At 47.7% G+C, this 18,407-nt stretch overlaps 1 protein-coding gene across 1 annotated transcript; it reads left to right on the plus strand.

Moving 5' to 3' along the window:
* The first annotated feature begins 424 nt into the window (after window positions 1-424).
* Window positions 425-1,521, plus strand: LOC124690458 (E3 ubiquitin-protein ligase ATL6-like). Its single transcript, XM_047223845.1, has one exon. The coding sequence runs from the start codon at window positions 425-427 to the stop codon at window positions 1,427-1,429; it is 1,005 nt and encodes a 334-aa protein (XP_047079801.1). The 3' UTR covers window positions 1,430-1,521.
* Window positions 1,522-18,407: the final 16,886 nt, after the last annotated feature.

Raw genomic sequence — 18,407 nt, forward strand, 5'->3', positions numbered from 1 at the left:
TTTAGTTTTACTAATACTAGTTCTTGCTTGGGACGATGATCCTCCTGGTTTCTTTTTAGATAATCTGGTAAACGATGTAACCGAACTTTGATGTTGTAGCAGCAAATTTTATACGTACTTTTTTTCTTACCAGGGTAGCTAATAGGACTGGAAGGTTTTAATGAGGCGGCTTGCTTGTTTAATATATTATGTTTACCTAAAAAAAATGCTTTATGAGATGGATGGTGTACAAAAGTTTACGGTTTATACCATTTCGCATCGATACCTCAGGGCCACGCAAAAGCAAAGCGCACGAATCTCAACGGTATATTTTAGTTAGTATACGTCACGCAACAGCCTGGTCTTCAAAATCCTGGAGACCCGAGACCCAAGTCACCCAACACGACCAGGCCCAGCTCCGCCAGAACCCTAGCCGCCGCGGCGCATGGCCGCCCCCGGCCGCCGTTCTGCCGCCACCGTCGTTTTTGCAGCTATCGCATCCTGCGCCGCAGCACAGCCGCCGGCGGGCCCGGGATCGGACAACCACATGAGTTTATCCGACGTGATGACCATCTCCTTCTTCATGGCCATTTTCTTCCCCGTGTTCGTCGTCCTCCTCGCGTTCGCCTGCCTCCGCCTGTTCCGGCCGCCAGATGAGCCAGCGGGCGCGGAGTCCACCTCGTCGGAGTGGTCGCGCCACAAGGAGGGCCTTGACGCGGCGGAGATCGCGGAGCTCCCGCTGGTCTCCTACCGGGACGTCAAGCAGCACCGGATCAGCGACGGCCTCAACGACCCGCTGGAGTGCGCGGTGTGCCTCCAGGAGTTCGAGGACGACGACAGCCTGCGCCTCCTCCCGACGTGCCCGCACGCGTTCCACCCGGTGTGCATCGGCCTCTGGCTCGAGAAGCACGTCACGTGCCCGCTCTGCCGCGCCAGCGTCCTCGACCCGCCGGCGGCGGTGCAGCTGGAGGAGCTGCAGCCCCCGTCGCCGCCTCAATCGCCGCCGGTCCACGACACGGTGGTGCTGATCGATGGCCCCGGCCGCCACGACGAGGACCGCGAGCGGATCAGGGTCGTCGCTGTGGGGATGCGGCGCGAGGCGGCCGGGCGTCAGGCGCTGCCGCGATCGAACTCGACGGGGCACGATCGCGCCGGCGGGATGGAGCGGTTCGCTCTGCGGCTGCCGGAGCACGTTCGCCTCGAGATCCTGATGTCGCACAGGCTGAGGCACGTGACGAGCGCGGTGGCGTCCGTGCGCGTCAGGGAGGGCAGCGCCCACGACATGGCGGCTGGCGGGAATTCGGTGCGGAACGCCATGGCGAGGCTGGCCTCACTGTTCGCGCCCGGAGCTGGGTGGAAGGGCGACGACGAGGAGATATCCGGCGGCTCGTCTCGCCGTCGGCGCGATGACTCGGCGCGAGGAGCAGCAGAAGACAAGAGAAGCGATTGATGAATTGGGGAAAAAAGGAGATAGGAACAACCTTTTGAGGTATTGGCTAATTAAGCTCCAAGATTAGCTAGTTTTGTTCGTTTGATTGTGAAATATGAGCAGAGAATTCTAGTACAGTATCAGTTTTCCTTCGGATATTGAAACAGAGTTTGTGTGATCTGCAATTTATATTGACGTAGTGATGATTTTTCGTCAGGTTGCAGATCCATGTTGCAACATCACACAAACTACAATTTTGTTTTGCATTTCACCTCTTTTTGGTGGCAGTGACTCAAATGTCTTTCCTTTTTCTGAGATGTTCTGGAGCGATCCATGGATGGACGTCGCAGTACCCTCCAGATAGTGCGGTGCAATTCGTCGATTCTGCGGCAGGCTGGCGTCTAGTCGCCGAAGTGGTTCGGGGCAACAGTTTGTCAGAGACATTTGCGGCACATTTTCACTACCTGCCGTCGCTGAATTTTATGCAATTGCAGTGGTTGTCGATAGTATCTTACATTTATACTTTTCCTTGTTATGGAAGTCAAATATTTTCAAGTTTGACCAAAGTTTTTTAAATAAAAATAGCAACATACTACCTCTATCTCAAAGCTTAAAGTTTTGGAAGTATCTAACCGTCACCTAGCAGATTTTTCATTTGGCCATAAGTCAGATTTTTGGTCTCCACTTTCCTAGGTCTCTCATTTGTCCGCAATTGATTTGCCAAAAACACCCAATCTATCAACTTCCACTGCTTAAAGCATGTCTAGCAGTGTTCGTAAAAGTCAGGCCCTTAAAAGCCAGAGTACAGGGCGCGGTAAACGGTTTATAAGGGGTGAAAACTAATGGCATAGAAACCCAACTCCCTGGTCGATCTCTCGGTCACATCATCGTCAACCTCTTCATCGGCATCATCATCGTCAACCTCTTCGTCGGCAACCTCCTCGACATGAACCTCATCACCGAACGGACCAATGGAATCATCAACGTTCATTGCAGATTTATTGAGGACATCCATAACTCTGATGTGGACGCATCACCGAACAACTTGTCGGTGTCGGTGACGTTGGGAACTGGAGGCGTCAGAACGATAAGAGGAGGGGTCACGGCCTTGGGCGCCGGGGCGGCGAGTCCGACACGGCTCACCGGCTTCTTCAACTTGGGCGTCGGGGCTCCCTTCGGCCCCGCGGACTTGGTCTTTGTGCGACTCGGCTTCGGCACGGCGGCGGGGTCACTGGCGTCGCAGCAGCGGGGGCCGCCGAGGCTTGATACACGGGGTGGGTGCCCGTCTGCTTCCTCTTCGCCGGCATGGTGGCGGAAATCATGTCCGCTACCTCGACTGAGGTCGGCGGACCTCCCGACGCGGTGGAAGCGACGGTCACGGGGACGTAGACCACCGTCGATGCCGGCGGTACGCCTTGAGCGGTCGGCGGGGTCTTCGCGAGGTCCATGGCGGCGACTTCCGGCCGCGTGGTGGCCAGAGAGGTGGGGGCGTGGAGATCGGGGGCGACGCGCGAGGCGGGAGATGGGCGGGTGAAATGTCCCTCGCGTGCAATGGAGGGGAGTAGTGCGGGTATTCACCCTCTCAACCCTCGGTAGTAGGGGTTCCCGAGCCGAAATGGGCCGGAAGTGGAAATTCTTTTTATGGCCCGGACGTTATACGTGTACTGGTCTGCACGGTTTAGAGGTCGAAATCCGTATACTGGCTGTTATTATAAGGAGTTGGGCCTTTTACGGACACTAGACATCTTTTTTTCGGGTAAAACTAGATCTTCGTTAGAAGTTGGGGCTACAAAAGACTTATTAAGATTCAGCTCCTAGATAAGACAATCCGGACCTGATTGTTATGATCTCACTTAGGGTTCATACAAATATCCTATGGTTCGATGCAAATCCTGGGTTACAGATCCTGGTGGATCAGAGGGACGAACCCTCAGGGAACATTCATCTAATCAGTTCGTCTGGAGGCGGCGCCCTTCGTGGAGGTAAGTAGCCGACGCCATCGTCTCTTCTCTCGCCATCTTGGGTTGGGCCTTGGTCTTGTCATGGGCCTTGGGCTGGGTCGTGACATCCCCTCCTCCTTGAGAGCTGGCTTGCCCCCAAGCCAGTAGTCCAGGAAAGCGGGCGCGAAGTGGTGCTTCATCCTCCCAGGAGACTGCAGAACTCGGAAGCCCCAGCCAATGGACGAGGACGCGGGACACCTCGACGCCTCCACGTTGGATGGAACGCCGTGCCAAGATCATTTCAGGTTGCAGGAGTACCATGGAGTCCAGGTCCAGTAAGGCGAGGTCGTCTGTCGTTGGTGAGGCCGATGGTAGCCGACGCTTCAGTTGCGAGACATGGACGACATTGTGGATCTTGCTGCTGGCGGGTAGCTCCAGGCGATACGCCACTTCACCAACGCGCGCCAAGATTTTGTATGGCCCGAAGAACTTGAACGCCAGCTTCTGGCTACTCCTTGGTGCCAGGGATGTCTGCACATATGGCTGTAGCTTGAGGAAGACCATGTCGCCAACGTTGAAGGAGCGTTCTGTCCGGTGTTTGTCCGCTTGCTTCTTCATCCTTTGCTGGGCACGCAATAGGTGTTACTTTAGGAGGGCAGTCATAGTCTCCCTTTCTTGCAGCCAGTAATCGAGGTCAGGGACGTTGCATGCCGCCGCCGCAGAGATGCCAAAGTGTCGAGGTGAATGCCCGTAAAGCGCTTCAAATGGGGCGCGTCCAATGGCTGAATGAAACGCCGTATTGTACCGGAACTCCGCCAGGGGTAACCAACGAAACCACTTGGTGGGGCAAGCGTGAACTGTGCAACGAAGGAATGACTCCAGGCATTGATTCAGCCGTTCCGTCTGACCGTCCGTCTGTGGGTGGTATGCTGAACTCATCATCAGTTGCGTGTCTGTGAGGCGAAACAAGGCTTGCCAGAGTGTGCTGGTGAAGATCTTATCCCTGTCTGACACAATGCACTGGGGAAGACCGTGGAGCTTATAGATGTTGTCCACGAACGCCCGAGCAACTCGTAAAGCTGTATATGGATGCTTCAGGGGAATGAAGTGGCCGTACTTGGTTAGCTTGTCGACGACGACCAGAATCACATCATGGCCATTTGACTTGGGCAATCCTTCGATAAAGTCGAGGCTGATGGTGTGCCGAGCCGATGGAGGAACTGGGAGAGGTTGCGGCAGCCCCGGTAGTTTCGTATGCTCCGCCTTGGCTCGCCTGACAAGTGTCACAGCGACTGGATGAAATCATGAACTGATTGTTTCAAGTTTGGCCAATCAAACAATTTCTTGATACGCTGGTAGGTGGCCAAGGTTCCAGAATGTCCACCAATACCACTGTCGTGTAGGGCTTGCAAGTAGTGCTCGCCGTGCTGCTGGAATTTCCTCCCACCCACACTCTGCCTTTCTTACGAATAACGCCATCGCGCAGTTCAAACCCTTCAACATTTGTGCCGGAGAGACTCAGCTCAGTCCATAGCTTTTTTGTTGGTGCATCATCAGTATACCCACTGACCAATTTATCCAGCCAGGAAGGCACAGCTGCCGATATAGCTAGCAATTCGGAGGAGTGTTGGCAACGAGAGAGAGCATCCGTGCCGCATTCGTGATGCCTTTCTTATACTGGATGGTATATTGCAGTCCCATCAACTTGACGAAGGCCTTGTGCTGCATTCCCGTACCGAGGCGCTGTTCAGTCAGATGGAGGAGACTTTTCTGGTCTGTGCGAATAACAAATTCTTTGTGTTGCAAATAGGACCTCCACTTATCGACCGCCATAAGGATAGCGAGGCACTCCTTTTCATATGTTGAGAGAGCTTGATTGCGTGGACTCAGTGCCTTACTGAGGTAGGCCACGGGGTGCCCTTGCTGCATGAGCACTGCTCCCACGCCAGATTGACAGGCATCAGTTTCGACTACAAACTGTTGGGTAAAATCAGGGAGAGCGAGGACAGGAGCCTGCACAAGCGCTCGTTTCAGTGCCTGGAAGGCCTCTTCCGTGACTGGTGTCCATTGGTACACTTCTCCTTTGCGTAACACTTGAGTGAGAGGTTAACTGATAAGACCATAGTGCTTGATGAACTTACGGTAATAGCCTGTCAACCCTAAGAATCCCCGGAGCTCCTTCAGGTTTTTGGGTCTAGGCCAATCCTTGACGGCTGTGATTTTGGAGCTATCCGTGGCCACGCCGTTAATGCCAATGACGTGTCCAAGATACTCCAGGTTTTGCTTGGCGAAAGAACACTTAGAGCGTTTCAATGTGAGTTGCTGGTCGCGAAGAACTTGGAACACTTTTGTTAACTGCTTGGCATGCTCGCTCCACGGCTTGTGGTGTAGACAAGGATATCGTCCATGAACACCAAGACTCCTTTGCGTAGCACCTTCTCGAAGACCGAGTTCATCACACTCGGAATGTTGCCGGAGCGTTGGTGAGGCCGAAAGGCATGACCAAGAACTCGTACAAGCCCCGATGAGTGCGGAAAGCCGTCTTGTACTCGTCACCCTCTCGCCACACGTAGCCGATGGTACCCCGATGATAAGTCGAGCTTGGTGAACCAACGAGCTCCCGCTAGCCTCGTCGAGCAGCCTCGTCCACCACGGGTATAGGGTGCTTATGCTTGATGGTGATGGAATTGAGTTGCCGATAGTCAATGCAAAATCTCCATGTTCCATCTTTTTACGGACCAATAGAACCGGAGAAGCAAAGGGGCCGGAGCTATGCCGTATAATACCTTGTCTGCAGCATGAGGTGGATTTGTCGCTCAATTTCATTCTTCCGGTGAGGCGCATACCGGTATGGTCGCACATTAACCGGTTGAGCTCCCGGCACAAGCGGAATGCGGTGATCGTGCCGACGACGAGGAGGAAGCCCGGCAGCGGGCACAAAGAGGTCCGCAAAAGCTGTCAACACAGGAGCTATCACCGGGTGCTCCCTTCGTCCGTGGCAGTCTCCAAAGTATGCAAACTGCCCTGTTGGTGTACCGGTTGCACTTCAACACATTCAGCAATTGCACCCCGACGCAACAGGCCCCGGAGCCGACGGGCGGTGATTTGACGGCCTGGCGTGTGCTCCTCCTGAATGCCTTGCAAGGTAATGCGCTGCCCGCGATGCTGGAAGCGCATGCGGCGATTGCGCCAGTGTACCCACATCGGACTGAATTCCTCGAGTCAATCTGCTCCCAGAATGATATCGTAGCAGCCCAATGGTAAGATCTTCATGTCCTGCTGGAAAGTATGCCCCTGGGTGCGCCATGTCGATTAGGCAGCATCTTGTCGCCGACCATGGTGTCGCCATTGGCGATGATGAACCGGGACGGCTCACAAGGTTGAGGCGAGGCGTGGAGCTTGTCGACCGGACGAGTGTCGATGAAGGAGGCACCACCGCCCGAGTCGACGAGGATAAGAACTTCATGTTCGTCCACGTGCCCGTGGAGACGAATGGTGCGGCGCCGTGTCGGGGTAGAGCCCGCGATCGCGGCGATGTCGACGCACATGAGTTCGTCGCCCGAACTGGCTTCGCCATCAGACCCTGGGTCCGGGTCTGGTGGTAGAGCATCCAGCAATTCCTCCAGAATATGCAGAGGCACTTGAGTGGGGCACTTGTGGGTGCGGTTCCACTTCTCACCGCAAGTGAAACATTCTCCTCTCGACTTGCGGAAGGCGCGGAGTGCCTCCAGCTTGGCATCCCAGCGCGGTGCTTCTGGCTTCTTCTGTTCATCCCCACGGCTTGAATACTTGGCCTTGTCCGTATTATGGAAGGTACGGTGATTGGTGCGCGAGGATGACGACGAGTGGTGTTGTTGTTGCCGAACATTTTCCTGCTCCGTTTCCTGCAATTGGGCCAAGAGACTAGCAGTATCCACGTCTTCAGGTAAATGCAACAGAACAGCAGCGCGCAATTCATCAGCTAAGCCTGCGATGAAACGCTCCACAAAGAAGACCTCAATAGTGCTAGGATCATGCAGGAGGATTTGGTGTTTCAACTGATTGAATTTTTCTGTGTATGCCTCTACATTTCCCAACTGTCTAATGGTAAGGATCTGGCGCATGAACAAATTAAATTTGTTTTTGCCCCAATAAGACTCTACAGCTTTGTACAAGTCCTCCCAATGAATGATATTATACATTATACACTATATACACTATATAAAAGACAATCAATTTAGTACATCTCATATTGATTTGGGTACTGTTGATGTGCTAATTTCTTGTGTTTTACTCTTCCCTTTACCTGACGCGTGTCCTTCATTTGATGCTCTTGGTAATTCCAGTTTTTTCTCTCTTTTTTTGGATGGAAAATAGGCTACCGGCTACCGGCAAGATCGTTTCCTTCGTTGGTATCAACAAGGGGCTCTCCCGGTCACCGCAGGACATTCCATAATTTGGCACGTCATTATTTTTCTTAGGTACGTGTCTTTACGGTATGTGCTCTTTGTTCCCACGATTTGGTCAAAGCGGTTTGCTCGGTCTAATTCCCACGATGGAACAATCGATGAGCTCCAAACCTCTCCACTGCCCGCACGTATCCCTATCGCGGGGTCGGCGCCGTCCTCTCCCCTAGCCATCATGGCCTGTACCAAAGGCAGCCATCTCGGGCCCTCTTCTTCTTTGCAAGCGGCGGCAGCATACTGCTTCTCTCCCACTAGAGACGGGTGGCGGCGTGGTGGGGTTCAGAACCCTCCTCTACTTCCTATGGCAGCGAACAGGCGTGGTGGAGTCATGCCCTTATCGCCTTCCTTCGGTGGCTGGTGGCGTGGAGGAGGTCCGCAACCTCCACTTCTTTCTATGGGAGAAGCTGACGCGATCGGTGACTGTGGTGAGTCCGCTCTCTCTCTCTCTCTCTGGATGTGGCGACAACTGCAACGTCTAGGACGAGATCGACCTGCGCCTCCTTTGGTTCCTACCACGGATTCTCCGTTTGATTTTGCTTGGGTGTAGATGGGGAATAAGGAGAGCAGAAAGGCTTGACTGAAATTTTGGGCGTCTCTCCGCAGAGGCGGAGTAGTCCAGCGCCGGCTTCCTACAGGGTGTGCAGCAGCTGGTCGCCGAAGCCCCTTATGGTCATCCCTGCGCCTTCCGTCAGCCTCACCATTGCTCCTTGCAGTTTTCCAGATCTTCCCGCTCCCCCGGAAAACAGAAGCATCGTTCCCTGGTGTTTCGTTGACAAGGGCGATGAGGGGCACGAGGAAGCTGGCAGGGCCAACCTTGGATGTCAACGATTGGTGAGATGACTGTGGCTCCAACGAGCCCTTTTCCTCTCTTTTATAAGTCCGCCTTGGAGCCTTCGTGTTGCAGCCGCTGCATCGGATTCCTCGAGGTGCGCTTCTGGTTTATTCTTCCTATATTTTCCTTTTGTCTTTTGATTATTTTGATTTATTCTCTGATGCTTTGGTTCTTGCAGATTTGTGGCGCGCAGCCGTTTTGCTGGACTCCTTGCCGGCCGGCCGGCCGTTTCCTGCCTGGCGCCGGTGTAGTCTGCTATGCTTTTGTGTCTTTCTTATTTTCGTCGTTGTACAGCAGTGTCCGCCTCCTAGAGGTGTACGCGTGCTGGTTCTTCCGTTTCTTCTTCTGCTTTGTCTTTTTTCCTCTGACTATTCTGTTCATGTTCTGATGTTTGTTGCAGATTTTTGCGACCATCAGCCCATGCCTCACATGGACCTTCAGTTTGAGATGTATAGTACTTTGTTTACTGTCATATGTAGCATCTGAGTAAATCATAGGGAAATCTGGGATGTCTCCTTGACTAGATATGAACCATGATGTATTCTTCAAAACTTCAATTATATAAAGTATAAAGATACCAATTTTTTGTTTAAACTGATGTTATTTTCAGCTGCAGATGGTACCAAATATTAAGGGAACGATTTTAAATAAATTGGACAATGTATATCAACAGTTAAAAACTTGAACAATGCATATTGAGTTTTCTCTTAACCTGTTTGATTTCATTTGCAGACAATGACTTCCTGAGAGGCTTTCTACTGCAGTGACCACTTTTGGCAATGTCGAACTAGGTTCCATGCAATCTACTTCTTACATGCCTCTTTTTTTTTTACATTATCAGTCAACAGTAATTACAGTGCAGATCCAATCTCAGTCACCACCTGCTCCTCTTGACATAAAGGCTTATCTGATCATAACTAACAAGTAGGTTTTAAATATTAGTGAGGAGCTCAGTTCTGGTGTTGCCACTCATGGTTTCCAGTTAAACAACGCAGTTGGTTTTTTACTTCTCGCGACAGTGCTCCAGATATGGCTGTCCTACATTTTTGTGGTGTCGGCGCCACTGGTTTCTCAACGCCATCAATTGTGTGGCGGCGGAGCGCCTCTGTTTCAAAATTGCCTTGAGATCATGTTTGTTACTTCAGAACTTGCTATTTCCACTTCATCTGTTGGAAAGGAAGATTGACATTCAGTAGTTTAGTTCAGTTTTTTTTTTACCGTCGTTTGAGATTGCAATAGTCCAGCGAACTCTTTCAGATGTCTCTTGCAAAAACAAATAAACATAATCTTGTGCATCGTTCGACAGACAATGCTTTCTTTTGTTTCAACGATGACAGAGTCAACAATTTCAAGAGCCGGATGTATGAAGCAGCCAGGCAGCCCGGAATTGTTTTCCTGCTCATTTGCCTTCTCTGCATCCAAGCCACCTCTAAAAGAAATGATGGTGTTCCATTGCACCTACACAAGCTCGAAGGATATTTGTCAGATAAATAGTCAGTATGCATTGTTGTGTAAGTACAGAAGCTCCAATAAGCCTGATCTCAAAGAATTATGCATCCATAACTCATGAACTTAGCTACCATAGAGATTTCACCACCCCAGTCTGTTACGAATATTTGCTCATCCTCTATCTCTCAACGGGCAATCAAAAGCTGAAGCTATCTACTAGCACAAAACCTTAGGCTCGACAGCCAGCGTCCACGGGCGCGGCGTGCCGCCGCGCCAATGCTTTCTAGTATTGTTTAGATTGCACTGTTTTAAGCCACAGCGCTGCGTTCCCCACAAAATTTAGCATGGCAAATTTTACTTTCATCATGTTAGAGATGCCGTAGATCTCAAAATACATCTCACAGTTATCCTTCCAAATAGTGGGATCGGTGCCATCGAATTTGGGGAAATCCATCTTAGGAGTGGAAGTATAGCGAGTATGATTCCTAGGTCGATCATATGAATCCTCTTCATGGTATGCAGGATATGGATCAGTGACGATGATCGTACCATTGTCCGGGGGAAATCGGCGAGACCCGGAGGCCTCGTGATTGTACCCCCGTGTAGAGATGTCGTTGCCGTGCCCATCGGGCCGTCGCGTGCCGCCGTGCCCCGCAGCGGTGTAGTAGGCAGCTGCACGGGCGTTGGAGGTTGTGGTGGCGGCCGCGACTCGATGACGCCCGAGCCTCGCAGCGGCATCCTCCGCGTGAAGCTTGAGCGTGGTGGTCGCCGCCGAGAGATCGGCGACCGAGGCGTCCATGGATTTCATCCACGACGCCAAGCCCGCGAACTCGCTCGGCGAGGGAGTCCAGCTTGGCGTTGGTGGCTTCCGCCGCGGCGGCGAGGCTCTCCGACATCCTTCGCTCCGCCGCCGTGGGTCTCTTCGGCGCCAGGGTGTACCCAACTCTCCTTGATCAACCGTCGCCGGCCCGGTAGCAGCAGATCGAGATCTGATACCACCGGATTCGCTTCGGAATTAGGATCGGAGAAAATTTTTGGGGGTGGTGGCTGGTGGCTCTGATACTAGGTGTTATGATCTCACTTAGGGTTCATACAAATATCCTATGGTTCGATGCAAATCCTGGGTTACAGATCCTAGTGGATCAGAGGGACGAACCCTCAGGGAACATTCATCTAATCAGTTCGTCTGGAGGCGGCGCCCTTCGTGGAGGTAAGTAGCCGACGCCATCGTCTCTTCTCTCGCCATCTTGGGTTGGGCCTTGGTCTTGTCATGGGCCTTGGGCTGGGTCGTGACACTGATCCAACTCAAACCTGCGCTGTTGTTGCAAAATTTGCAAGACTCGCCTTAATCTGCCTGCGATGTACTTTTACAAAGAAACGCACTCTAGAATTCTTAGTTAAATCCATGATCTCCGAGACGACATACATAAAAGCTGATCGATCTTGCGAGGCAGCATTGACTGCTGCAGCCAGGCAATCGGTCTCGACCGTGAATAAGAGCTCACTATGATGAAGAGCTAGGCCAACACCTTCCAGGCACGCAAGCAATTCTGCTTCCAAGGACTCCGAAGTCTGAACACGACGGCAAGAAACCGCAGGCAGAAAATATGATCTGCCCCATGGCATCTCTAAGTAGCATCCCAATACCACCTGTGCCATTTCCCCCTAGAAGGATCCGTCAATACATCATGTGTCCACCTGCAAGACCGCCTTCACCATGGTCGTACTACTCCTGTGCCGTGGTCTCGTGGAGACTTTTCGTCACCGGCAAAGTCAGGATGTCAGTGGCAGCAGCATTTGGCGATCCCGTTTAAACCGCCCACGAAAAATCGTGCATATGGCTACCACGATGAGCCGCTTAGTTTAAATGGCTAAAGCGGATAAATCCGCAAAGTCCAGCGGCGCCGGCGGCTCAAACGCGTCGCACTGCTACAGCCGCGGAACTGGCCTCGCCGTGGGCTAATTAATGCAGGTGCGCAGTTTGTGTAGCAGCGCTTCCACTGTAAACAACTAAGTGAGCGAGACGGCCGGCCGGTCGGAGGCTAATTAACAGCAGTACGTAGCTTTTATCATTGTGACATCACTTAAAGAGTTCAAGCTACAAGATATTTTTTTTTTCTTTCCGGGTAGCTACAAGAGCATATTCAACAATACGACATTGCTTTGTGCGTTTAAGAGAATCTCCACTTGATCCCAAACAGAATCCGGAAAAAATTAAATTTAACCCAAAACAGTTTAATTCATTCAAATTTATTATATATTATAAGGATTTGAATAAAACGACTAAAATTTAAACATAAAAAGAATAACGGCACCTACGGCGGTTGGGCCGTGCTTGCCGCGAGGGTCTCCAGACTCGTTAGCAGGACGCCGTTGGGTCTAGCTTCGTCGTCGTCGCGCGTGAGATCGACGCCAAGCCTGTCGCTCTCACGTACAGTGGCGGACGCAGGAAAGAATTGGAGGTCGAGACGGCGACGGAGGTGGCGGAGACCTGGGCGAAGGAGGCTCTAATGGAAGCGGTGGCTACGGAGGGCGGAGTGGAGGAGGCGGCGGTGCAGGCGACGACCATGGCCGACCGCCAGGCGCAGCTCGCGGAGGCCAGTGTAATATCCCAGCATTTGGGGTTACAAAGAGAGAGGAAACAGGTGTGTGCATTGCATTCATGCATAGAAAATCTGGGGGAATTTTCGCGCTTTAACTGAAGTTTCACTTGACCTTGGTGGAATTGAAGTAGCTCATCAAGTCAAGTGTTATAAACCTCAGTGTGATCTTTGTTAAAACCTGTTTTGGGTAGAGATGATTTGATCTAAGGGGATTAGATCAAATGGAACTAACACAACAACACTCTAAACAATGATCAATTGCTTGATCTTATAAAAGATCATAACATGGTATTCCTTGCCATAACATAAGAACATCTATTAAATTGGAAATCAAGTAACAATAAATGGAGAACCCATTCTTCACTTATCTTCCCCATGTCTTAAAACTAACCCATGTTCTTACCATGAACCTCATGGTAATTCTTGAACTAAATTCTTGAACTCAACACCATAACAAGCTTATCATTAAACCCTAGAGATGGGAAAAGCCTATAACCATCAAATAGATAATAATCAAACTCTAAGTTATTAACAGTTAAAAGTTAAGAAACTACACTTGGGGTATAATTGAATTCACTTTAAAACTAATTACCAAATATGGTAAAACACAAGGACCTAAGTGCATAAAAGCCCCACATTCTTATTTTAAGCATAACTATTTAAATATGTGGAATATCACAAAACTAAATTCATTTACATTACGATTATAGTTCAAACTATTTGAATAAAATAAACTATGAGTACTTTGAAACTCATATGATCATGCCTTGGTGAAATCAAACATCATCATTCAAAATTGGGGTATAATTATTATTCTTGACATTTTGATCCCAACTATAATATAAATACAATCACATATGATATAGTGACTCACCTATAAGCATAATATCATTCATAAGACAATTAGTAACAAAAGCCACTTGGCTATCCAAAAACAAATCACAAGAGAGGATATTACCCATGCCACATAGGATGAAAATATCTACATAGCTTGCATCCTAAGCAATGCCACCTCATGCTAAAGGATTACTATGGATGAGAGCATGACAACCAAGCACCTTACTCATCAAATTAAAACAAGAGTCATCCACCTATGTGTCATGATATTAGAGCATGTCCAAGCCTATAAAAGGAACCCTCTACCTCATTCATCTCATCATCTTGCACCATGATGCAAGAAGACCAACACATTGAGCCACTCCATAAAATAGTTAGGATCAAGATGAAGCAGCTAGGAGGTGGAGGCATGCCACAAGATGCGGGTTTATCGGAATTCCTGAAGAACAAGCTACGAGAAGATAGCAAGGTAGAAATTCTAAGGAAGACCACATATTTAGATAATCACATCATCATTCCTTGAGTAGAACCTTAGATTATAATCCAAGTCCTTGTGGAGTGAGAGGGGTAATTGGTATAACCATATCTAAATATTTCTAGTAATAACTTAGGAAGCCAAACCTTGATCATTATAAATTGTGTAGTGATCATAAATCCTAAGAACTTGAAGTAGAAGATATAAGCTCATAAGTAAAGCTTAGAGTAAAAGCCTATAATATATATGGTGAGAAACCATTCATCATTATAACCAAAGTTAACTATAAAGAGAATTATAGCTACTTTAGTTACTTTAACAATAGATTAAGAATATAACAGAAATCAATTGGTATAAGATAAAATCAATTCTCAAGTACTTAGTAATTAAAGGAGAACATAAACAACTAAGCAAGTAACCATATTACCTTGGTTAGGGGAGATTAAAACCTAGGACATATTTGAGATTCAAACCATGTGCAATTAGGAGAATATGATTAGAACCCTAATTGTTCATTAATTGAATCCTATGCTTCAATTATTAAACATAAGAGACACCCAATGTTAAACCCTATAATTAAAACCATGTGTGGATATCAACCACTTATCCTTATAATTAGAACCAAACCATAATGAGAGTAGTATCTACCCTAGGTATTTCAAGGTGTTATTGCTAAACCTGAGAAGGGAGTTACCATAGAACTTACAAGACCTTAAATTTTAATAAAACATTTTAGCAACCCTAACAAAATACTCTTAAAGCCAAGAGAGGGATAAATTGAATTATCATCATTAAGAACCTTACTTAAAAAGTTAACCATATTCAAATGCAAGTGTACAAACAATATGGTTAAACACATAATTCAGATCCACTCATAATTCTACCATGAAAAAGAAAGCAAGTTAGAATTAATTATACAAGAAAAAGGGAATTAAAGTGAGTGCCTAAAATCATGCTTAATCAAAATTGCAATAAAGGTTCATATATATTAAATGCTCATTTAAAAACAATTAAGTATTAAATTATCTTCTTGTTGGTCCTCATGAGATTCCAATTGTCAAATACCTGCAAAATAGAATGATTTGAATTAAAAACAGAATTCAAAATGGAAATACAAAACAGAAAATAAATAAAAGAGAAAAAGAAGAAGAGGCTTACCTGGACTTACCTGGCCGCGGAAGCCCACCAACACGGCCCAAGCCATGGCCCAAAGCCAACCCACGTAACCCTTCGTCTAAATATCTCGGGACGAAGTCGTCCTCATCCTCTCCGTGAGCTGGAGAGCGAGCACGACGCCGTGATCGCCTTCTCCCTCGCGGCGGCAGCCCTCTCCTTCCTCGACGACGTGATGAGGCACACTCTTGAACCCTATAAGTACCCCGGACGACGACCTATCTCTCGTTTCCCTCTCCCTCTGCTCAAATTCCCCAATTACCGAAACCCTAGCTCGCTCCGGCCATTTCCATCGCCGCCGGTAGAAACCTCCCCAGGCCAGGCCGTAACCACCATCGGCACCGCCATGCTCGACTTGCTCTGCTTGCAAAAGGAATCGAGCTATGGTGATCCGTAGCGCCCTCGTCAACCTCGCCTCTCCGACGGCCGGCGCCATTAAATCCGGCGAACCAGACCACCATTGACCTTGCCGTCAAGCGCGTCATGCTCCTGGTGAGCTTCTCATCTCCCTAGCATGCTCGTCGAGTTCAATTACACGCCGTAGCTCCACCGCGTCGATTAGCCCGTGATCACTGTCGCCGTACCTCGTCGCCGGGCACGCTCCGGTGACCAAACCGGAGCGGCGCCACCACCACCAGCATCGCCTAGTTGTCCTCGTTCCAACGCGCCCACACACAGCCTTGCGGGGGACCGGAATCGCCGGCGACCATCACCACTGCCCGCCGGTCACCGTGCTCCTTGCCACGTCGGCACTGCGTGGCAGATGACTCAGCCAGACCCCACCTGTCTGTGCATGTAGGTAGCTCTAGGCCGGGTACGTTTAGTAGTTTTTCATCTTATTTCAAATTATGAAAATTGCTGAAACTTCACATTAACTTACAAAATCCATTTTAATTCAGAAAAATACAAATGAGATATTAAAATGTTCCTAAAAATGAAATATATCCAATAAAAATATAAAATGAAATTTTTATTTGAAATAAAAATTTAGTTATTTAAATACATATTAATTAAGTCTTTTCTTTTAATTCCAAATGCAACTAAAATTCAGAAATTAAGAAAAAGTTCTAAAATAAATAAAAACCAGTAAGTAAATAAAGGAAACAATAAAACTAATTTTCCTTTATTAATAACTCATTAAATCCTTATTAGAAGGATTTAATCCCTAAATAATAATTACCTTAATTATTAATTATTGAAAATTAATAAAATACCAAATCCAATATTATTATTTCAAAGTTATTAATAACTTCAAATTTATTAATGAAGTTATTAAGTTATGAACTAAATCGTAATTATGCAACCCTAGTTCCATAAGGAAGAAAACTAGGAACTCATCATTTCTTGTGTAAACCCAAAACCCTAATTCACTAGAAACCTTAACTCCACTAATTCTTGTGAACCTAAATTTGCTTCTAACCTAAACCCTAGGTTGAAACTTATGATCATAATACTTACTTTATATCCAGAGATACATAGTAGCAACTAAATACTTGCCTTGCCACCTAAAAATGTAGAAGACCTAACACTAACATATGGGTATCCCATGTGTTCATCAGACCTAAATAATCAAGTAGGGCTAACCAAGTGAAAACCCTAGATCCTATTACCAAAGCCATCGTCATTATTTATCCCTATTTAGCATCACACCATTGTGATGAACCCTAATAGCAACCATACCTACTATTTGACATTACATAACCCTGTTCCACTAAACCCTACTAGTGTGAGATACTTGTGAACCATCCTATTTAGGAACCAACCATTCTCTACTTAGAGATCCAATAGCTAATACAAGACAACCTCAACCTTAATTATACTTCTTATTATTTAAGAAGTATGTTCTTCCAAAGTTATTCTTTTGAAGTAAATAAAGAATCATCACCAACCATGCTTATAAGGACCTATAAACCCTAGATAGCTATCACCAGCAAGATGAACCCACCATGATAGCAACCATGAATAACTAATTGCTTAAGTTGTTTATGCCTAAGTAAAACTATTCAAGCCTTGTTGCTAATAAATCCAACATTGTCAGGATCCATCTAATAACTACTCAAGAACTAGTTGAAACCATAGTAAACCATAGAACTCCATAACTCTAATTATCATACTTGTTCTTTATCAAAGAACATATTCTTCAAAAGTTATTCTTTTGAAGTATATGATAATTAATCATTAACCATGCCATATAGTACTAAAACCAACCACTATTCATTACATGTTGGGATTACACCAAACCTTATTGTTGTGTGCTATTATTGTTGTTATTATGATTTATTACAGTACCTGTTTATGATAACAAGCAACCAATTCTTAATAAGAACCTTGTATGTGAATCACTCTAAAAGTGCAACACACCCCAAACTAATCATTACAACTCACTAATCCAAAATCATCGGGGTTAGGTCACGCTTAGAGCGATTGCATCTCATACTTATGCATTATTGCCAAATCTTTTAAACATCGTCCTTACCGGACGATGATGCTATTTCAGAATTTGGAGTTATTGCGCATCGAAGACCTTGCCTGCATAATCTTGCAGTCAAGAAAGGCAAGTTCATCACTTTCTCATGTCATTTGAGTATCTTTATCAAATTACTTGCAAAGTACTATGATTAACACTATTGCATAAAAACCAAAACCATTATTTTCATAACTATGAATATGACTATGTGGTTGGCAATGGAACCATGGATTGTGTTGATATGGTGGAGGTTCCATTGCAAGGGTTTATATCCATCTAGGATTAAACAACAAATGTCGTCCAGTGATTCTTGTGCTGTAATACCCGTGTTAACCATAAGATCTGGAGTGGGACGGAATAGTCAATTGTATTTCCACCTCTTGTACATCAACGGATGCGCTTACCATAGACACTTGACCCAGGTTGGGCAAGCGGTGGGGTGGGGATCCCATTCTAATTCCCCACGGTAAGTGGTCTATGATGGGTTGCGGCCTACCGGCGAAGGAGTTTGGTTAACGAGTCCCGGACCGTCGTCGTGGTCGGGGTCCATCCTTAATTGGTGTAAGAGGACCGACGAGGACCCGTGGTCGGGGTATGCAACAAAGGGTGGGTGTGCGAGGTAGCGGAGGAATATGATTGGCTATGACCTTATACCGGGCCTCACACCAAAGGAAGTGTGGACGGGGAGTACGCCGGTTGGCACCAAGGTTAAGATCTCTTATGGGTAAAGCAACACACCTCTCGCAGAGTGTAAAGAACCGTGACCTGTCACTCCCTG

This window comes from Lolium rigidum, chromosome 2 (genome assembly GCF_022539505.1).
Source record: "Lolium rigidum isolate FL_2022 chromosome 2, APGP_CSIRO_Lrig_0.1, whole genome shotgun sequence".
Taxonomy (NCBI): domain Eukaryota; kingdom Viridiplantae; phylum Streptophyta; class Magnoliopsida; order Poales; family Poaceae; genus Lolium; species Lolium rigidum.